General features: G+C 43.9%; 2 protein-coding genes across 8 annotated transcripts in view; one reads left to right on the top strand and one right to left on the bottom strand.

The window, feature by feature from the left end:
* Positions 1-3,956: 3,956 nt before the first annotated feature.
* ING2 (inhibitor of growth family member 2) lies at positions 3,957-7,983 on the top strand (the record flags this gene model as incomplete). 3 transcript variants are annotated; one of them, XM_081875935.1, is made up of 2 exons in its annotated part: positions 3,957-4,212; positions 6,052-7,983. In XM_081875935.1, the coding sequence occupies 2 exons, from the start codon at positions 3,957-3,959 to the stop codon at positions 6,720-6,722; spliced, it is 927 nt and encodes a 308-aa protein (XP_081732061.1). In that variant the 3' UTR covers positions 6,723-7,983. The 3 variants fall into 3 exon arrangements, with proteins under 3 accessions (XP_081732061.1, XP_081732062.1, XP_081732063.1); XM_081875936.1 differs by lacking the exon at positions 3,957-4,212 and adding an exon at positions 4,453-4,759; XM_081875937.1 differs by lacking the exon at positions 3,957-4,212 and adding an exon at positions 4,455-4,850.
* Positions 7,984-9,421: 1,438 nt separating this feature from the next.
* Positions 9,422-18,994, bottom strand: part of LOC309349555 (uncharacterized protein) — a gene marked incomplete at its 5' end in the record, with an annotated part of 18,294 nt that continues 8,721 nt past the window's right edge. For 2 of the 5 annotated variants that reach the window (XM_081875674.1, XM_081875677.1), the window contains 7 exons: positions 10,442-11,293; positions 11,712-11,833; positions 13,948-14,042; positions 14,533-14,739; positions 16,216-16,373; positions 16,922-17,082; positions 18,756-18,886. In XM_081875674.1, the coding sequence (XP_081731800.1) occupies positions 11,055-11,293; positions 11,712-11,833; positions 13,948-14,042; positions 14,533-14,739; positions 16,216-16,373; positions 16,922-17,082; positions 18,756-18,886 (1,113 nt within the window). In that variant the 3' untranslated portion in view covers positions 10,442-11,054. Of the gene's footprint in view, positions 9,452-10,441; positions 11,294-11,711; positions 11,834-13,947; positions 14,043-14,532; positions 14,740-16,215; positions 16,374-16,921; positions 17,083-18,755; positions 18,887-18,994 lie in introns of those variants that run through there. The other 3 variants (XM_081875675.1, XM_081875676.1, XR_014160028.1) reach the window with 3 other exon arrangements.

Here is an 18,994-nt window from a genome sequence, read left to right as displayed (position 1 = left end):
TACAATCACTCTTCACACTCAAGCAATTTATGTTTAAGGGCAAGCATCTGGTCAACAGGTTAAGGAGGAATTTACCTGCCAGGACAACATACACACACATCCTAGCTGTGCTGCCTCCCGGCCTTCCCTGAGTGCTACCACTGGGGGAGTGCTAGCAAGAGAAGGCAGCGGCTCCTCTTTGCTCCTCTTTGGTGCACTCTTGCCTGCACTCTCCCTTTGCTCACCCGAAACCCACCCATCTCACCCAATGCTGCTCAGTGGGTGGGCAACAAAAGTGACTGCTCCTTGCTGCTGCTCCACCAAAAGTTGCAAGGTAAGACTGCTGTTCTACTGCTGTTGCTTCAGATGGTTATCTAATACATTAAAGGTAAAGGTTAAGGGACCCATTACCATTAGGTCCAGTTGTAGCCGACTCTGGGGTTGCGGCGCTCATCTCGCTTTCTTGGCCAAGGGAGCCAGTGTACAGCTTCTGCGTCATATGGCCAGCATGACTAAGCCGCTTCTGGAGAACCAGAGCAGAACACAGAAACGCAGTTTACTTTCCTGCCGGAGCGGTACCTATTTATCTACTTGCACTTTGACGTGCTCTCGAACTGCTAGGTTGGCAGGAGCAGGGACCGAGCAATAGGAGCTCACCCCGTTGCGGGGATTCGAACTGCCGACCTTCTGATCTGCAAGTCCTAGGCTCAGTGTTTTAACCCACAGCGCCACCCTCATTCCTTATCTAATACAGTGGTGCGCCGCAAGACGAATGCCTCGCAAGACAAAAAACTCACTAGACGAAAGGGTTTTCCGTTTTTCGAGGTGCTTCGCAAGACGAATTTCCCTATGGGCTTGCTTCGCAAGACGACAACGTCTTGCGAGTTTGCTTCCTTTTTCGTAAAACTGTTAATACCCGGGAAATCCGCACTCCGCAAAACGAAAAAATCGCAAGACGAAGCGACTTGCAGAACGAATTATTTTCGTCCTGCGAGGCACCACTGTACATTGGAACAGTGGTAAATGGAATGTTCCATTTACAAACAAATGAGGGGTCCTTCCCCTCCCTTTCCAGTAGTTTTTGGGGGGTGACAATTATTTAATGAAACATGAATGGCACTTTGCACATGCTCAGAGATTCTCTTTCTAATTTCTACAGCGATAATAGGTGTAATTTTTTATATGCAAAATAAGCAAAACCACCAGGATCTCGAACAATATAACCTTGTGAGCATGGATTCAAATAAGCCCTGCAATGGGAAAACAGCAGGACCAGCCCAATACATTTCGGTACCGGATTGGCGCCCTCCAACCCGGCCCCTGCCAGGGGAAATGGGGTGAGGGAAGATGTGCAACAAGAACATCAGGAGCAGAAGGGCGGTATCTGACGCCCCGTGGATCCTGCCACCTGAGGCAGTCGTCGCACCTGCAGCGAGCTCATCTCAGGCTATACAGCCATAACCTAGAAGTTTTCAGTTGCCGGAATTCCTGCTCCGCTTCTTAAATTCCAGTTAGTAATGGGCGGGGCGATGCGTTACATTTGCATACTATCTGCATGCAGGTTTAGCATACGCACCCAAACCTTCTGTAGTAAAGAACTGCCGCCCCCTACAATCCCCCCCACATAAAAAAAGAGAGAGAGAAAGAGAACCTCCGCACTACAATTTTATATAAAATAGAAAAGGTTTTGCATTTCATACTGCTCGCCATGACCTGGAAAAAAGGCGCTTCCTCAAGGCTTTATATAGCCGCTGCCCGCGTCGTTTTTTGTAGGGTGTTCTAAAGACCTGCTCTCTAGGCTACGCGCGGAGAACGCTTGTTTCTCTTGGGCCCCTGAGCCCGCCTAGGGGAAAGTCCCCGGACCCTGGGCAGAGAGTGCCGCGGGCTTTGCAGCGCGCAACAACCCGTCTCGCGAGCCCACGTTGATTCCGCCAAGAAGCCCTCAGGGCCGAGCGGGTGGGCGCGGGAGGGGCCTCTCGTCACCTCCATAGTCACGCAGGTAGTGCGCATGTGCATCTTTCACAGAGATCGCCGCACCAACAGAACGGGGCTCATTCTCAGAACGCCTTTTTTAAAAACTATTATTACAAATGCACCAGTAGACTTGGATCTAGTATGGGAAATCGAAGCCATGACCTTGGCGTTATCAGCACCACCAATAACAGCATCAGTATGTTACTCAGGAAAAAAAGCCTTACTGAGTTCCGTAGGACTTGCCGGCTGAGCCTCCCAACCAGCAGCAGTAATTTGTCTCAATTCCTGCTCGAGCTGCAGCACGGCTGATTTGATTTCGATTTTTTTTACTGTGTTGGACTTTACGTGTTTGGTTTAATGTGTTGTTTCGTGCAGTTTACTCGATAGTCGGTTCACTCGAGTTTACTATGTGCGCCTGGACTATATGTAGCTGGAAACTTCCAAGTCCCACTCATTTCAGGTGCGGGGTAATTTCTAAAGCCACCGTAGCTCACGTAGCATGGCGAGCAGCACACTATGACCAAGTTACTTTTCTCTCTGCATAAATCTGTCTCGAGAGCATAAAAGTGGAGAAGTGGAGAAGCAGGAGGAGTCCAGAGACCCTCGAAGCAAGGGCGATCGACAAGTAGAAGGGGAAGAAATGGAGGCAGTGAGAGATTTTACTTTCTTGGGCTCCATGATCACTGCAGATGGTGACAGCAGTCACGAAATTAAAAGACGCCTGCTGCTTGGGAGAAAAGCAATGGCAAACTAGACAGCATCTTAAAAAGCAGAGACATCACCTTGCCACAAAGGTCCGTATAGTTAAAGCTATGGTTTTCCCTGTAGTGATGTACGGAAGTGAGAGCTGGACCATAAAGAAGGCTGACCGCCGAAGAATTGATGCTTTTGAATTATGGTGCTGGAGGAGACTCTTGAGAGTCCCATGGAAGATCAAACCTCTCCATTCTTCAGGAAATCAGCCCTGAGTGCTCACTGGAAGGACAGATCCTGAAGCTGAGGCTCCAATACTTTGGCCACCTCATCAGAAGAGAAGACTCCTTGGGAAAGACCCTGATGTTGGGAAAGATGGAGGGCACAAGGAGAAGGGAACGACAGAGGATGAGATGGCTGGACAGTGTTCTCAAAGCTACCAGCATGAGTTTGGCCAAACTGCGGGAGGCAGTGGAAGACAGGAGTGCCTGGCATGCTCTGGTCCATGGGGTCCCGAAGAGTCGGACACAACTAAATGACTAAACAACAACAACGTTTGGGAGCACACTGCTATTGGCAAAGTGGTCCTGAAGCAGAGCATTCCATTCCCCCCCCCCAAGCCCCACGTGGGCGCTCCAGTGTCACTTTCTCTCCTCCCTCCCCCGCGCCAACTCCCTTTTGTTCCCCCAGCCCTTCTCTCCTCCCTTCCACGCGCCGCTGTCAACAGATTCAGACACAAGTGAAAGGGGGAGGCGGGGGGAGCGTTCGGTTTCTCCGGCTTCATTTCCGTCCCTCTCGGCAGCGGATTGGCTGGAGGAAAAAAGTAGGCGGGTTCTGATAAAGAGTGTGTGTGTGAGAGAGAGGGCGAGACTGATCGTTCCGTTGAGACCAGGCACCGGCAGGAAGGGAAGGAGGGGAAACCGTAATTGCATGGAGCGGTGTCTCTTTAAAGTTGAGACCCCGCCCTTCGTTTTCCGCGTTGGCCTCCTGACGTTCCATCCCTCCGGACCAATCGCGTCGGGTGTGAGGGGAAGGCGGGAGAATGCGAACCGGCCGCTCCTTATAAGGACAAGGCCTCGCGCATGCGTGCTCCGCGGTACAAAAAAAAAAGCGAGGAGGAGAAGGAGGGGGGGGCGCGGAAGGGAAAAAGAGGCGGGGAGTTCCAAGTGAGGGAGGAGGTTTTCTTTCGCCTCGGCTGCCCGCGCCGATTAACAGAAGCGGCCGGAGGGGCTTCCTTCCCCTCCCCCTCCCCATCGCTCGAGGGCCCCGGGTCCGCCGAGGGGGAAGCGGGGTCGCTGTCACGTCGCGTAATGATGTTGGGGTCGCCGGGGCAACAGCCTGGGGGGGCGGGGTCTGGGGCGGCGGCGGCGGCGGCGGCTGCCGGGTCTGCCGCCACTGCAGCCGGCGGGGCTGGCGGAGTGTCCGGCTTCCCGGGCGGCGGCGGCGGCGTGTCGGAGAGGATCCTGGCGCGCTACGTGCAGGACTACCTGGAGTGCGTCGAGTCGCTGCCGCTGGACATGCAGAGGCTGGCCTCGCTCCTGCGCGAGATGGACACGCGCTGCCGGGGTGAGCGGGGGGGGGGGGGGAGAGAGAGAGCGGGGAGGAGGGGGCGATGGCGGCGGCGGAGGCAACGGCGCTGCTCCCACCCCCCACCCCTCCAGTCCAGCCGCCCTTGCTTTGAAAGGAGGAGGGGCGTCCACGTCTCACCAGGCGCCCGGAGGGGGAGGAAAATGGCCACGCTCCGCCAGCCCCCACCCGCCTTGGCCCTCGGGGCGGGCGAACTTGAGGGGGTGGGCGCTGAGGAATGGCCCCGGCGGCACTGGGGCCCCGGCGGGGCTTGCACAACCACCCCGCCCTCATGACCCTGTGACGCCAGCCGGGAGGGGGCGGCGGACGACGGGGCATGCCCTCGGCCACCTTTTTTTTTTTTAAGTCCAAGTTCACGAGGGAAGGAGGTTCAGTAGCAGAACCCGTGTGACGCCCGAGACGCCTCCGTGGTGGTGGTGGTGGTGGGGGGTCTCCGGTGAGATGCATCGCCCGAAAAGTTCCGAGATGCGAACTTCGAAATTGTTTTCCTTTTTCCCTTGGTTGCACAGGGAGACGTCTCTGCAAAGTTGAGTTGTTGTTGTTGTTGTTTCAAATGCAGTGCAGTGATCTCCCTCGCATGCACGCACCTGCACAGTTGCACACCACCCGGTTCCCAGGTAGGGCTGACAGGGCTACATTAGCTAGGTTCGGGGGCTATCATTTGTATCAACAGACTATATATGTGGTAGGTAAAAGTGCTTTTTTCTTTTTAGTGTTTGTGGCAGATGGGTGAAGAGCATATATTCAAGGCCATTTACTACTATTTGTTCCACTTGCAACCAAGGGATTTCCCCCCCCCAATCTTTTTACACGGTTTTAGTCTGTTTTTATGACCAAAATACAAATTGAGCAGGTAGTAACACCTCCAGGCAAGTGAAGCAAACAAGAAGATTTCTGCACTGCAGGGGGGGTTGGACTAGATGATACTCTTGGTCCCTTCCAACTCTACAATTCTATGATGTTGTGGTCTCTTGTGTATGATGTTAGAATGCGGATGGAGGTGTTTGGGGAATGGTGTCTTTTCCTCACTCTAATTTTTTCTCCAACTTCCCTGCAAAATGGAGCTAGGAAACCTGTTTTGTTGTTGTTGTTTCAGCCTGAGGGCCACATTCTTTTGTAGGTAACCTTCCAGGGGGCACACAGTGGGTAGGGCCAGAGGCACAAGTAGGTAAAGCAGTGGGCATGACTCTTGCCTTTGCACAGCAGGCTACATTCTAGCCATACAGAATCTGTATGTTTTACACAAGCATTTCTCTGTTTGCCATCCATGCAAGCAAAGAGGCATTGCCATAGTTCTAGAATGGATTCCCACTAGGCAAAAGCAGAGCAAGGCTGATGAAGAGTGTGGCCTGGGGAAAGGTTTGAAGGGCCACATTTGGGCTCTAGACCTGAGATTCCCTACCTCTTGTAAATTGACAGAAATAGTAATTTTCAGTACTTAACATGTGAAAAAATGCAGCTTGCCATTTCAAGGTAGGATGTCAGGAGAGGAAAGAACTAGAAAAAACAAACATGCTTTCCCCCCCTCCCCTGTGAAACACCAGATTTAATTATATCACTTTATAATGCTGACATGCTAAATGACACATTAGCCTCTAGATGCTTTTAAAAAACTTCCTTGTATTTTGGAAGAGGCCTTGGACAGATTTGTTTTTGCATTTTAATGTGTTACTATCCTTTGAAAGTATATGCTTTATTACATAGCCTCAGATATGTACTATTCACATTTTTAGTACAAGATTAGCATTTGTCAACTTGAAAGGAGTGACTTGAAGGATTCTAGTTCATAATACACTTATTCTGACTTCTTTTTAACAGAAGCGTTAAAAGAAATCGACGAAGTCTATGAAAAATACAAGAGTGAAGATGATCCTGCTCAGAAAAAGCGTTTGCAGCAGCATCTTCAGCGAGCACTGATCAACAGTCAAGAGCTTGGTGATGAGAAAATCCAAATAGTCACTCAGATGCTTGAGTTGGTAGAGAACAGAGCCCGGCAAATAGAGTCCCAGTCTCAGTGTTTCCAAGATCTGTCAGATACAGAGAAGCCCACTGAAAAGTCAAAAGTGGACCCTTGTCTACCAGAAAGATCTTCACGAAGACCACGTCGACAGCGCACCAGCGAAAGCCGTGATATATGCCATATAGCAAATGGAATTGATGAATATGATGACCAGCCCCCTAAAGAAAAGAGATCCAAATCTGCTAAGAAAAAGAAACGCTCTAAAGCTAAACAAGAAAGGGAAGCTTCACCAGTAGATTTTGCAGTAGACCCTAATGAACCAACTTACTGTCTCTGTGACCAAGTGTCTTACGGGGAAATGATAGGGTGTGACAATGAACTATGTCCCATTGAATGGTTTCATTTTTCATGTGTTGGACTCACTTACAAACCGAAGGGGAAATGGTATTGTCCTAAGTGCAGAGGAGACAATGAGAAGACTATGGATAAATGTACAGACAAATCCAAAAAAGATAGAAGATCGAGGTAGTCGGTGCTCTGAATACATTGAGAGCTGCGTAGTTTTTATTAAAAACTGTTTAATAGGCAGACCCATATTTTAGAATAATGCATAAAACTATGCAATATTTTTTACAGTCTGTAGTACTAATGGAGTATTAATAGATGTTAGTACTTTTGTGCTTTTGAATATTCTGCACTAAAAAAACCAAATTCTTCGAACAGGGTCACATGGGAGTAGCACAAAGGGGATTCAAGAGTTCTTGGTCCCTCACTCTTTTTAATTGCAGAATTATGGTGATGCCTGATGAGGACGGACTGGAGGGATAATCATGTTAAGACTGGTATTTTAACATCTGTTGCAGTTGTAACTTTAGTCCATTATAGCTCATTCTGCTGAGAACACTTTCGTTCTATGACGCTTTTAGACTTCAGAGTCTTAAAAGATCATATTTAATTGGGGTTAATCTAGTGTTACATTTTAAGTCTTTCGGGGTGAAAAGCCAACATTCTTCTTTATTGCTTTCCTTGTGATTTCTGTATATGTCACTATGTTAATCTTGTGGTGATGAGGTTAGAAGCCTTTTTAGGGACGGTATATTAAACAATAAAATATGATGGCTAGAAGAGTTCTACTCAGCATTACAAAGACAGTCCTGAACTGAGGCTACTTGATTTTCCCATTCTGTTCCTTTCCATCTTTTAACTCATGTTGTGCCATCTTGCCACTGACTTCTTGGATGATGGCAGGAACATACAATCATGTTGAAAAGTTTACAGGTACAATGGATGCGTAAGTACTATAATATCTATAAGTCTTTGGCCAAGTTATAAGAGTTTGCCTGGACTAGTATGTTAACTGGCTTTTGTGCTTTCTAGGCTCTTGGAGCTGAGGAAAGTTGAGTAGTAGTAAAAAGCAAATGCCCTCTTATAGAAGAGGGATACAATAGATGTAGATGTAGACAAAAGGAACTGTGTTCCTCAAAAGCGTAATGCTTTTTATAAAACCTTATACATAAGGAACCAGGCCTTATTTTTGGAGCAGACAGTAACTGAAGGTGTTCCAAAACTAGATATTATTTCTTTAATCGAGTTCTACATGCCAAATTTGATGACAAACAGCTGTAACCTCTGTCTAGCTGTCTAACATACTACTATCCGGTTTTTCTAAACAAGGCTATTTTTCTCTAGCATTTGAGAGGGATCTATTTGCATTTCACAGAGGTTATAACGTGCATGTGAGGAAATAGCAATGTGAATGAAACGGAATAAACAGCCCGATAATAAATTCACATATCTTCAAACTCTTGTTTCTGCAACAACAAACTGAAACATTTCTGTGGCAGTTAAAGTTTTTGTGGTTTAACTGATCTTTGAAAAAGTTCTGGATACTTTGACACATACAAAAAAGTTATCACGAGCTCTGACCAGATACTTCACTTAAGGTGGACATTTTTCATTTTGTAGGGGTGAGTAGCAGCATCTCTGGGACCTTATATATTACCTAGTTTAACTGGGAACTGCTGTTATTGTCAGGTGTCGGGTTTTAGCAGCTGCATCGTTACTTCTGTATTCCATAGAGGAATGGGACACTTATTTCAACTGATTCTGAAACACTGTCTCACAATTTCATGGGGCAACACTGATTGGGAACTATCTTCCAGTGAAAAAGGAAGTCTTCTTCCATAAATAATATGTCTTCTGTTCAGGGTTTTTGGGAAAAACAAAATGCAGGTTCAGATATATGTATTTATTTTGGATGTCTAGTTGCTTCTCCCTAGTGTCCTGAACAAAATAATGCAATGAGTAGGAAAATTTAAGTCCCAAGGTACTAGCATGTTGTTGAAATTCTAAGAAAGAGGACATATTTTGAACAGTGACTTGATCCCAGCTGACTGAAGGAGACTGGGAACTGGTTTTGGATTTATTCGCTCCTGTGTGCTTAACACCATATTCAACACCTTCCACTGATGGTAAAACTTACTTGTGCATTTCAGATCTGTTTCTAGGCATAATAATTCTGCAACCAGGTAATGGTGTGCATTAAATATCTGCACTATTCCTAAACAGGGAATGCCCAGACTAGCGTCTGCAATTCCTGTGTCTCCTCTGCTTCCAATTGACAACCTGACTCTTAGCCCTATCTTAGCAAAATGATAATGTTTCCCATTTTTAAGAAACTGTCATTGCTATGAACTTCTAATGATTTTAAAATAAGTTTGCTTGCTGTGGTTTGACAATCTCCCTCTTGGTTCTAAATTTTGTAAGCCTGGGCACATGCAAATAAGAACTGTGCCACTGAAGTGTATCAATTACTTGGATCTAATATTTTGCATGCTATGTTTTATGAATAAAAACCACTTTGGTTGTAAAAATGGAAAAGAACATTTTTATATTGCCCCCATTTTCAGTAATGCACACACAGGCTGGGATCCAAAGAAACATGTACATGTATAATAAATGTTTTTGTGCATGTGGAAAGAAGTCAGTTTTCCCTTTCACACTGCATTCTCCATTTGCCTCACAAAATGTCACTCCAGGGGTACCTTGACATAGGGTGGAGTGAGAATGAAAGTCCCCAGTACATGTTTGGAACACCCCACACAGCTCTCTAGCTGTGTTCTGTAATATTCTTTTATTTGTATCTGACAAATGGTATTGAAATAAAGCTATAAAAGTACTGGAGTTCTGATGAAAACCATAATAAGTATGAATGCTGAGATTCCTTCTGACAAGTAGTATTCTTCCCTTTGAGTGTCCCTAAATTTAGCAGCATATAATGACAGGAAAGAGGGAAGTGGGAACAGTAAGCAATAAACGTAATTTCATAATTGAAGGCATTCTATGCTGTATCATGTTGCACTTACCTTTTAAAACTGCATCTCAGAATAAATAGGGCATTGATGAAACAGGACATCTGAATGAATTCCTAAACAGGATGATTTTTTATCTCTGCCTGCTTGATGTTAAACTTCAAGTCAAGCCAATCTAGCATGTTCAGAAAGGTGGGATCCCCACTCCTCTCTGCTACATCACAACAAAATGAAGTTGATCGGCTGATTCAAAATGAGCTGGTAGCATATGCCATCAGAAATTGTTGTACCAATGCTTACTTATAAACTGGTGTTCTTCTACACAAAGCTGACTTAAGTACAGTATGTGCCAAAGAGAGATGGTTGAGGCTAGTGTTTGTCAATGCCTATATGTAAGGAATAAGCTGTGCCAACCCAATCACACAAAAGCCAAGCAAGGATGAGAACAAACACAGTCCTGTTTAAAACCATACTTTGAGATATTCAGATGGAGCAAAATCAGCTGGACCCAACTAAATTAGTTAACAGAATTCCTCATTGTTAGTAGCACTAAGACAAATGTATTACTCTAGCTTATTTTAGCTTTAGATTAGTATGATATCAAATGCATATTCATAATGCAATAGCTATTACCTAGTATCATCCGAATGTTTGCTATCATTTTAATTTATCAGTAAATTTCACAATACAATATCAATATTTCCGCTGAAACATTCTGATTATATCTTTTACAAAATCGCTGAAATCCATTATCACTGTCATAACAATTCTTAAAGTTGATAGATAACCCCTTTCTTACCTTTATGAAACCTAATCAAGCACATGAGCTTCACCATGTGTGTAGTATATATGTATCCCAATTTTTGCTGCTCCTAAAAAAGGGGGGAACTGCTTCCTTCTACATATTCTGTTAAAATCAAATCATTCATCCATTTCCTGACATTTAGGTCACAAAATATTTTCTATATCAGCCTTGAGACCACAGATATTGTTGGGCTGCAACTCTCACCAAACCTCAGCCAGCTTAGCCAATGGTCAGGGATGATGTGAGTTTTGGTCCAGCAACACTGGGAGCTCAAGGCTAAATAAAGCTGCTCTGTATAACTCAACACAAATGGAACTAGTGACTTGGGTGTTTTATCCCTGATAATCTCTGCTTGGATCCTTAGACAATGCAACCAATATAAGTTCTCACTGATGCAGAAGACCAGGAAACATCTACCAATATCAAACTAAAAGTAGGTATTTTTGTTTGGGCAAGATTATAAACTAACTAAGTTACAGAGGAAGGTAAAAGGTAAAGGACCCTGGACTGTTAATTCCAGTCAAAGGCTGGGGTGTGGCACTCATCTCGCTTACAGTAGACCCATTAAAATCAACACAAGCTCATTGGGTCACCTTGGGTCTACTCTGGGTGATGATCCAACATTACAGAAACTCAAAAGTATTTTGTACCACTCCTCCCAAATCAATGGATATCTTGTAACATACTCTCTTTAAAAAAATTCAGTTGTGAATGCTAGCTTCTAACTTGGTTAAAATTTTGGCTTTTAAATAACTTCAGGTTCTTCTTCACTGCTTGAGGATTCCTCTCCAAACAAATCTTTTCCTGTTGAACTTGCAGGGGTGTTGGTGCTCAGCATTTTCAAAGTAATGAGAGTAGGGTTGTCACTCAAACCTAAAAGAACTGTGTTTCTATCAAACGCAACTGTCATGCAGGAGATTTTGCTGTCTGGTGTAAAGACTGATATAACACTGCCGCTTTCCAAATCCCAGATACTGACTTCACCTAATGGGAAAAAATACGCATAACATCACATTATGTCCTGCTAAGGCAGAGCATTGTGAATTCTCCCTCCTTTTCCATCAATCATAATAGCAACCCATTCATGTTGGTTAAATCTATGGATGCAGAATAGAAATCAATATTTCTTTCTGGTTTCCCCCTTGTTCAAAGGGTTAGAGTGGCTGAAAAGTTAAAAATCATGCCAACATTGAAAGGATTTCCCCCTTTTCATTTATAAAGTACCCGTTTCAGAGACGTCTTTTACCTTTGCTTTGCCATTAAATGTTTAAACTAGCCATTGTAAGCAAATAAAGCAAACCGTGGGAGAAAATTGCATTGAGTTGATTCCCAGCTTAATGTAACAAAAATATTCTAGCCCTACTGCCTCCAACAGCCTCCACAAAATAAATCTGTCACAAACCTGCAAGCAGAACAGCCTTTGCTCCATCTAATATGTGTAGTTTGCTGCACACAGTTAGATGAAGACCTTCATAACCTTGAATTAGCTTGTGCTTATGCTTAAACGGATCCCAGATCTTTATCCTAGAAATCACAAAAAAGAGAGATCAGTTCTGTAGTACTGTATTACTGAGACAGGGCAATAACTACTTGTATGTAAATGGTGAGCAAATGTTGGTTTTTTTTAAAAAAGGTGTTGAGTTCACATTTTCTTCAGCTTGCCCTGCAGTATATTGGATGTTTGGAATTTGGGACATCTGGAATACAGTGGTACCTCGGGTTAAGAACTTAATTTGTTCCGGAGGTCCGTTCTTAACCTGAAACTGTTCTTAACCTGAGACACCACTTTTGCTAATGGGGCCTCCTGTTGCCACCACGCCACCGCCGCACGATTTCCGTTCTCATCCTGAAGCAAAGTTCTTAACCTAAGGTACTATTTCTGTAACCTGAAGCGTCTGTAACCCGAGGTACCACTGTACTGGACAACATATTCTAATATGTAGGACATAATGTTCAACAGTCCAAATGCAGATTAGATATTCTTTCACTAAAGACTACTGTACTTAAAAGGTACCTGCCCAAAGTAGTTCCAACCCTTACAGAAGGGATGAGGGACCTTGGGCTGAATAAATGTTTCCAATCCATGACATACAGCTGTGGATCACTTCTTCATGTCCTCTTTGCTCCTTTCATTGCACCATTTTTAATTTTTGTACAAAAGTATTTGGAACCTAAGCATCTCTGCTCCAGGAAATGCACATACAGTGGAAGCTTGGTTCCAGAACGCCTCTGATGTTGTACGTTTTGGCTCCCGAACATCGAAAACACTGAAGCAAATGTTTCTGTTTTCGAACATTTTTCAGAACCCAAACATGTGACGTGGTTTCTGCTGAGTGCAAGAAGCTCTTGCAACCAATGGGAAGCCGCACCTCGGTTTTCGAACATTTTGGAAGCCGAACGGGCTCTGGGAACGGATTTCATTCGAGAACCGAGGTACCACTGTATAGGTGTTACAATGTCATCTCACTATTTAGTTACCCAAGCTTACACAAAGTCATGCCAAGTAATGAAACCTGGCAAACGATTGTCCGGAAGTTTAGCTAGTTAACAGCTGTGCAGCTGAATGCTGGACAGTCAAGCCTTTCTTGAGCACGTAAATTAAATATATCTAGTCTCTAATACAATTTCTGATGAGATGTAGATACAAAGGATATACTAAAATTTTAGAAGACAAATAGGATTGGAACCAGGGTTAGTCATGTTTGGAACAGTAGAACCATTGGACTTGGTATTTCATCTCAAAATGAATAGTGGTCTATAAATTATTTTAATAATATTTTCCCTGTGGTACACACTTAAACTTTGGTGATAAGGGCTGTATGTGACAGGCCCTGTATGCTCATAGGGAAGCTCCACCTTGTGTTCAGACAAGTGGAAAGCAGGAGAATTTCAATAGTCTGTGAAGCACAATGGGCCTATCTAGGAGGAAGACAACTTGAATTGCAAAGTTGTAATCCCTTGTACCTGCCCAAAGTACTTTCCAATCTTTATGAAAAAATTCCTGCGTTACTAAATCAAGCATAGTGTCTCAGTAGATAAAGTGGTACCTCAGGTTACATACACTCCAGGTTACATATGCTTCAGGTTACAGACTCCACTAACCCAGAAATAGTGCTTCAGGTTAAGAACTTTGCTTCAGGATGAGAACAGAAATCATGTTCCGGTGGCGCGGTAGCAGCAGGAGGCCCCATTAGCTAAAGTGGTGCTTCAGGTTAAGAATAGTTTCAGGTTAAGAACGGACCTCTGGAACGAATTAAGTACTTAACCCGAGGTAATTATATGGAATAATACAATTGTAGAGTTGGAATGGACCCCAAGGGTCATCTAGTCAATATACTATTGATGTCTGAAGAACGGCTATGTGGTACTTGCAATCTCTTCCACCAGGAGGGAGAGAGGTGAATCCAATGAAAAATAGGCCTCTGTGTGCTTAAATTTCGCTTCATTTAAAAGGCTTGTCTGTGTGGGCCATGAGGTTTTGCTTCCAAAAGCCTGAAATCAGAACCTGTTACAGTTGTGTCCAGCTGTGACACTCTTGCCAAACTGTTCCAGAAAACAATTAAGAAGAACTGAGTGATTTAAGGGGGGGGGGGGCTATCATAGGAAAAAAACCTACTAAACTTTGACATTTTGCTTACCTGTTTTCCACCATCACTCCAAAAATTATCCTACTAGCATCAGCAGCAATGGCTGTACAGCAGACATTTGGCTCATTTTTTAGTCTTTTCCTAACCTGCATTTTTAGGAGAGAGATAATCCATTTTAAATACATTGGTCATGTACTTACACTTACTTAGCACTTGCTAATGTGTAGCATTGCCCTTTCTCCCTTTAGGTGGCAGGCTGGAGTAGTGTTCCAGTACATTGATGGTGTTCTACTCTACAGCTTTGGAAGAATGAGGTGTGAAGGTACAATGAAGAGCCAGCTGCATCAGGAAACAGAGAGCAGGAGTTGCAGGTCTAGCTTTGGGACAGGAGGGAGGGCAGACAAGAGGACATCAAACTCAGAAATTCTAGAACTGGGAATGTTTTCTATCATTAATTTTGAACTGCTGTAAGGAGAGCTTGAAAGAGAGCAGTGCTCAGCAAAAATTGCTTTAGTTTGCACACTATTTGTGAGGAAGCTGTGGCTGTTCATTTACCTCTTTTTGGGGGGAGGGGGGATATACCCCAAACTGCAAAGCTGGTTCTCTGCCACCTCAAAAGAATTTCAGAAAACATACCTTCCCTGTGGCTAAATCCCATAGCGTTACATAGCTGACTTTCTCCTTCTCGCTGTAATTGGAGAGCACCAGATAATGGCCGTTATAGGTCAAGGCGGCATTGTGTAAGAAAAGCATGGATTCTCTGCTCTCAAGGGTGTGGAGATGGGACATGCTTTCCAAGCTGAACACTGACAGGTGATGTGCATAGTAGGAACACACAACAATCTAAAAGAAGATAATGGGATGTGTGGATTAATTTTTAGATATTGGGCCATAAATACTTGCATGAAATAAAATGTTGGTGCATCTGTCCTCCCTTGCAACTAGCAGTTGTATGAAAGGCCTTAGGTATAAGACAGCTGCGCCTATGAGGAATGGAGGGATAAGCTATACAGTGGTACCTTGGGTTACAAACACCTCGAGTTACAAACACTTTGGGTTACAGACTCCGCTAACTAGAACTTCGAGTTAAGAACTTTACCTCAGGATGAGAAGAGAACAGAAATTGTGCACCAGCAGTGCGAGGCCCCATTAGCTAAAGTGGTACCTCAGGTTAAGAATGGTTTCAGGTTAAGAATGGACCTCCAGAACAAATTAAGTTTGTAACCAGAGGTACCACTGTAAATGTTTACTGCAGGGACTGGCAGAATTACCAACTCCTGTACTATATGCTGCCAATAAGGCACCTCTTCTGCACCATTTCTTACAAGTGGAGGAGTGCTCTTGAAGTAATTCTTTCCTTAAATATCTGGTGCTCCATTTCACTACAGGAAGACTATGATGACCCAGGGCGTATCAAAGCTACTTCAAGACTGAGTTATGGGCTGTGTACATCCATGCATTTAAAGCACATCCCCCCTCCCCCCCCACCTCTGAATCTTATGAAGTATAGTTTGTGCCCCCCCCAAGCTACAATTCCCTGGACTCTTAAACTACAACCCCCAGGATTCTTAGTGCTTTAAATGTATGGCATGCAGGCAGCCAAAGTCCACCCACAGTGGACTCTTGCTGCAGTGCAAGCTTCTTAAAGGTATTCTTTTGCAGGATGGTGAACAAGCCTACAGTGTTTGCTTGCTTTTTGTTCTTCCATTTAATCCACTGCCATTTCCTGTACATGCATAATTGGAGATGCAAGAGAGGTCCACGCATCCACTCAAAAGTATGTGCATGTTACACACACGCATTGTTCAAGCCATAATATCAATGTGAAAGCAATCATTTAAGCACCTAAAAGGTGGTATACATCATAAAACAATTAACAACAAAAATCCTAGGTTGTATCCAATTAAGTACTATTCAGAGCAATTCCGCTGAAATTAATGGGCCTACGTTAGTTGAATCCATTCCTTTCAAGGGTCTTCTCTGAGTAGGATTAATAGTATATTCAGTTATGTACAAAAAAGTACAGAATTAGCTGGGTGAGGCACAAGCAGAAATCCCTCCAGGAAATGTTTAATAAATACAGTAAAGTTCATAAGTTATGATGGAATTAAACAATCTCTAGGTTAAAGGACACAGCGTCTTAATTCTAACTCATATATTTTTGAGAAACCATAAAATGGCACAAGTTCATTTCTCAAGAGAGTTTACAATGTGGTATGGGTTAGAAAAAACAGGATTGTAAGGCACTAAAATAAATGCAAACTATTAGCACATTGGCACGAGATAAACATAGGGCGCTTAGGACACATTGCCTCTCACCTTCTCGTCTCCACTCAGGAGGAACTGGTCAATGGCATTGCTCTTTTCATCAGCAAGTTGCTGCAGCATTTCCCTCTCCATTTTTGCTGCCTTTTCCTTCTTCCGTCTCTTTCCTGTCATTGTTTCATTTCGCCTTTCCCATGGAAGCTGTAACACTGCTATAGAATGCAATGGTGTTGCAAATAACTTTTAAAATTGCGATTTTTAACATATGCGTGAGTGGATTTCAACTGCTGTAAGCCACTTTGTGTGTTTTGGTGATACAAGATCAGGCCACGATCCAAAACACTGCTTCAAGGTCCCCCTAATGGCTGACCTATGCTCTGCTGAATTTTTCATTTTGAGCCAAAGGTCCTTAGTGGCAGGCAGGCAGGCAGGCAGGCAGGCAGGCAGGCAGGCAAGCAAGCAAGCAAAGAAACAAATAAATATAAAAAGCAATTTGCTTTGCAGCCATATGTATGTATGCATGAGGAGCAGCAAATGTAAACACCTCTTGGCTATGCTGAACTTGATAATTTGGAACCTGGCCTTTTTTTTTGGTCCTGCCTCACTGCAATGATTATCTAACACAACTAAGAACAAAACCTCTGATAAAAGGTTTTTGAGGCAACTGGGGTGTGGTGGTGGTTGAACAATATATGCACTGTAAGTTTTAATATCTTGTGTAAACTGCAAAGGGAATGAATTAGTATGAAAAGTTTGAAACCTGTTGTTCTGTTAGGCAAGACTCCTTTGCATCGTTTCATGTTTTCCCTGGACAAGGAACCGTTTGGCTTTGCAGCTTGCGATGAAAATTTGTCCTTGTATTCTGGCCTTAATCGATCCTTAATAAATCCAGTTTCCAAGTTCCAGGTAATAAAATGGTCTCTGAAATCAGGAACCAGAAAAGCAAACAGATAATAACTTTCTAGAACTTCAAGGTGACCAGTTGATGTAAGATGGGCACAAAATTGAGTAAAATCTCTGATTCAGTAACAGAGCAATTCAGGAGATAAGGGGGGGGGGGGGGGGGCTGAGAATCAAAGACAGACAAACCACCTTTTACTATGTGCTGCTAAGCTCACTCTCTGCCCATCCATTTCATGTCGGAAGCTTGTAAAGAGCAATAGGCTTCAGAAATGAAGCAATTCAGACTGCACTTTATACATGAGCAGGACATTCTACCCCTTCCTGGTTCCATAGTGTCATAGATCTAGGGTAGAATCTGCTAGTGAATGGTAGAAATTTTTAGATAATATTTGGAATATGAAGGGAGAATACAAGCTGCAGAATTGTGCCAGACAAAAAAATCCCGGGTGAGTTTATGCAAATCTTCCTGGCCCTAAGTGCAGAGCCATTGATAAACAATGGGGAGCCAGGTATTGGGCCATTAAGGGCCATTGGCAATGCAAAAAGCTACCATATGTTTCCTCCTTTATCTGAGCAGCAGCCATGACTGACAGCTGCTTTGGACCCAAGCTTGCTGAAGCTATGAGCAGGCCAATGAGTATACTCTTGGAGTATACTGTTCTGCATCCTCTCCACTGAAGATTTAGGTATAAATATGTGTAAAATAAACCATATTTTTAAAAGATATTAGCCTCCACTGTGCCTTGATTTTCCCAACAGAAAAATAACCCTGGAACTTCCTGGAATCTTTCACTATTTAATCTCAGTGTGTTGCTATAAGCATGACTTGGTTGAGTTTGGAAACTTACGAGACAGCCTTGTCCAGTGGTTCCTAATTAAGGGCAGCTGAATTCAAGATACTGCTGATATTGCACAATGATCTCAGCTGATAATGCTGCTGATCTGAGCTGCCTTTCCTCACTTTGAAAGAGACCAGGGCAGCCGATTACAAGGCACTGCCTTTTCCTCATGCTCATGGGGAATAAGGCAGCTTGTCACCCTCACTTCAAGGGACCGTGGCACTACCTTCCCCTGGCACTGAGGCAAAGCAGCTTTTCTCAGTCAGCAGGAAAGCAGCAGCCACAGTGCACTGCATCTTCGCTGGCTGCCACCGCTGGCTGCTCCAATGACAGCAGCTTGCTGTATCTCCCATCCCCATCCCATCCCACTCAAACCATGCAGTGGAGGTGACTCCGCTTCCTCTCCTCCCCCCAACCATCCGATCTCCACAGCTGCTCCTTCCTTCATCCCCATGCCTGATCTGCATGCACCCCACCCGCCTGATTTCCAATTTCAGACATCGTGATATATCAGAATATCCCCATGTTTAGCTGCTGATATATCACGATTTTAAAGACTAGATATCGCTCAGCCCTAGTCTGTTTTTTTCATATACCTAAAATCATTTGCTTATTAGGGGCTTATTTTGTTCAAAAAAATTGCTTTTCAGAGGTAATTATAAAAATTTTTAAAAGTAGGGAGTCCGTGGCTTGGCTTTTGAAAAAGATGGGGTCCTCAGTAATTAACTAATTGGGAACCACTGATCTAGTCAATTCATGTCATACCAATATTAATAGCTGATGGTGACTATTCCGTTTGATTTGGCAAACAGAAAACAGCCATATTATCTTTAATAGCTGTAAATATATTACCTGTTCTCTGAAAGTCCAAGTAGAAGGCCTCCTTCAAGGATCTTATACTCGTTATTTGGGCAGGGAATGATGTAAAGGCCAGTCTGCTTCCTTATATACTTCTTTTTCAGGAGGTCATAAACTAAAAGAGTCTGGAATGGCATAAAAACATTTTTTGGTAAGGAAATATACGTGCAAATCATTTTCTTAACAGTCTCAGCTTTTTCTTACAAGGTTCTTTCTGAACAGCCTCAGCTTTA

Source organism: Podarcis erhardii (assembly GCF_964252035.2).
Source record: "Podarcis erhardii genome assembly, chromosome: 9".
Lineage (NCBI taxonomy): Eukaryota > Metazoa > Chordata > Lepidosauria > Squamata > Lacertidae > Podarcis > Podarcis erhardii.
This window is presented reverse-complemented; position numbering and strand designations above follow the sequence as displayed.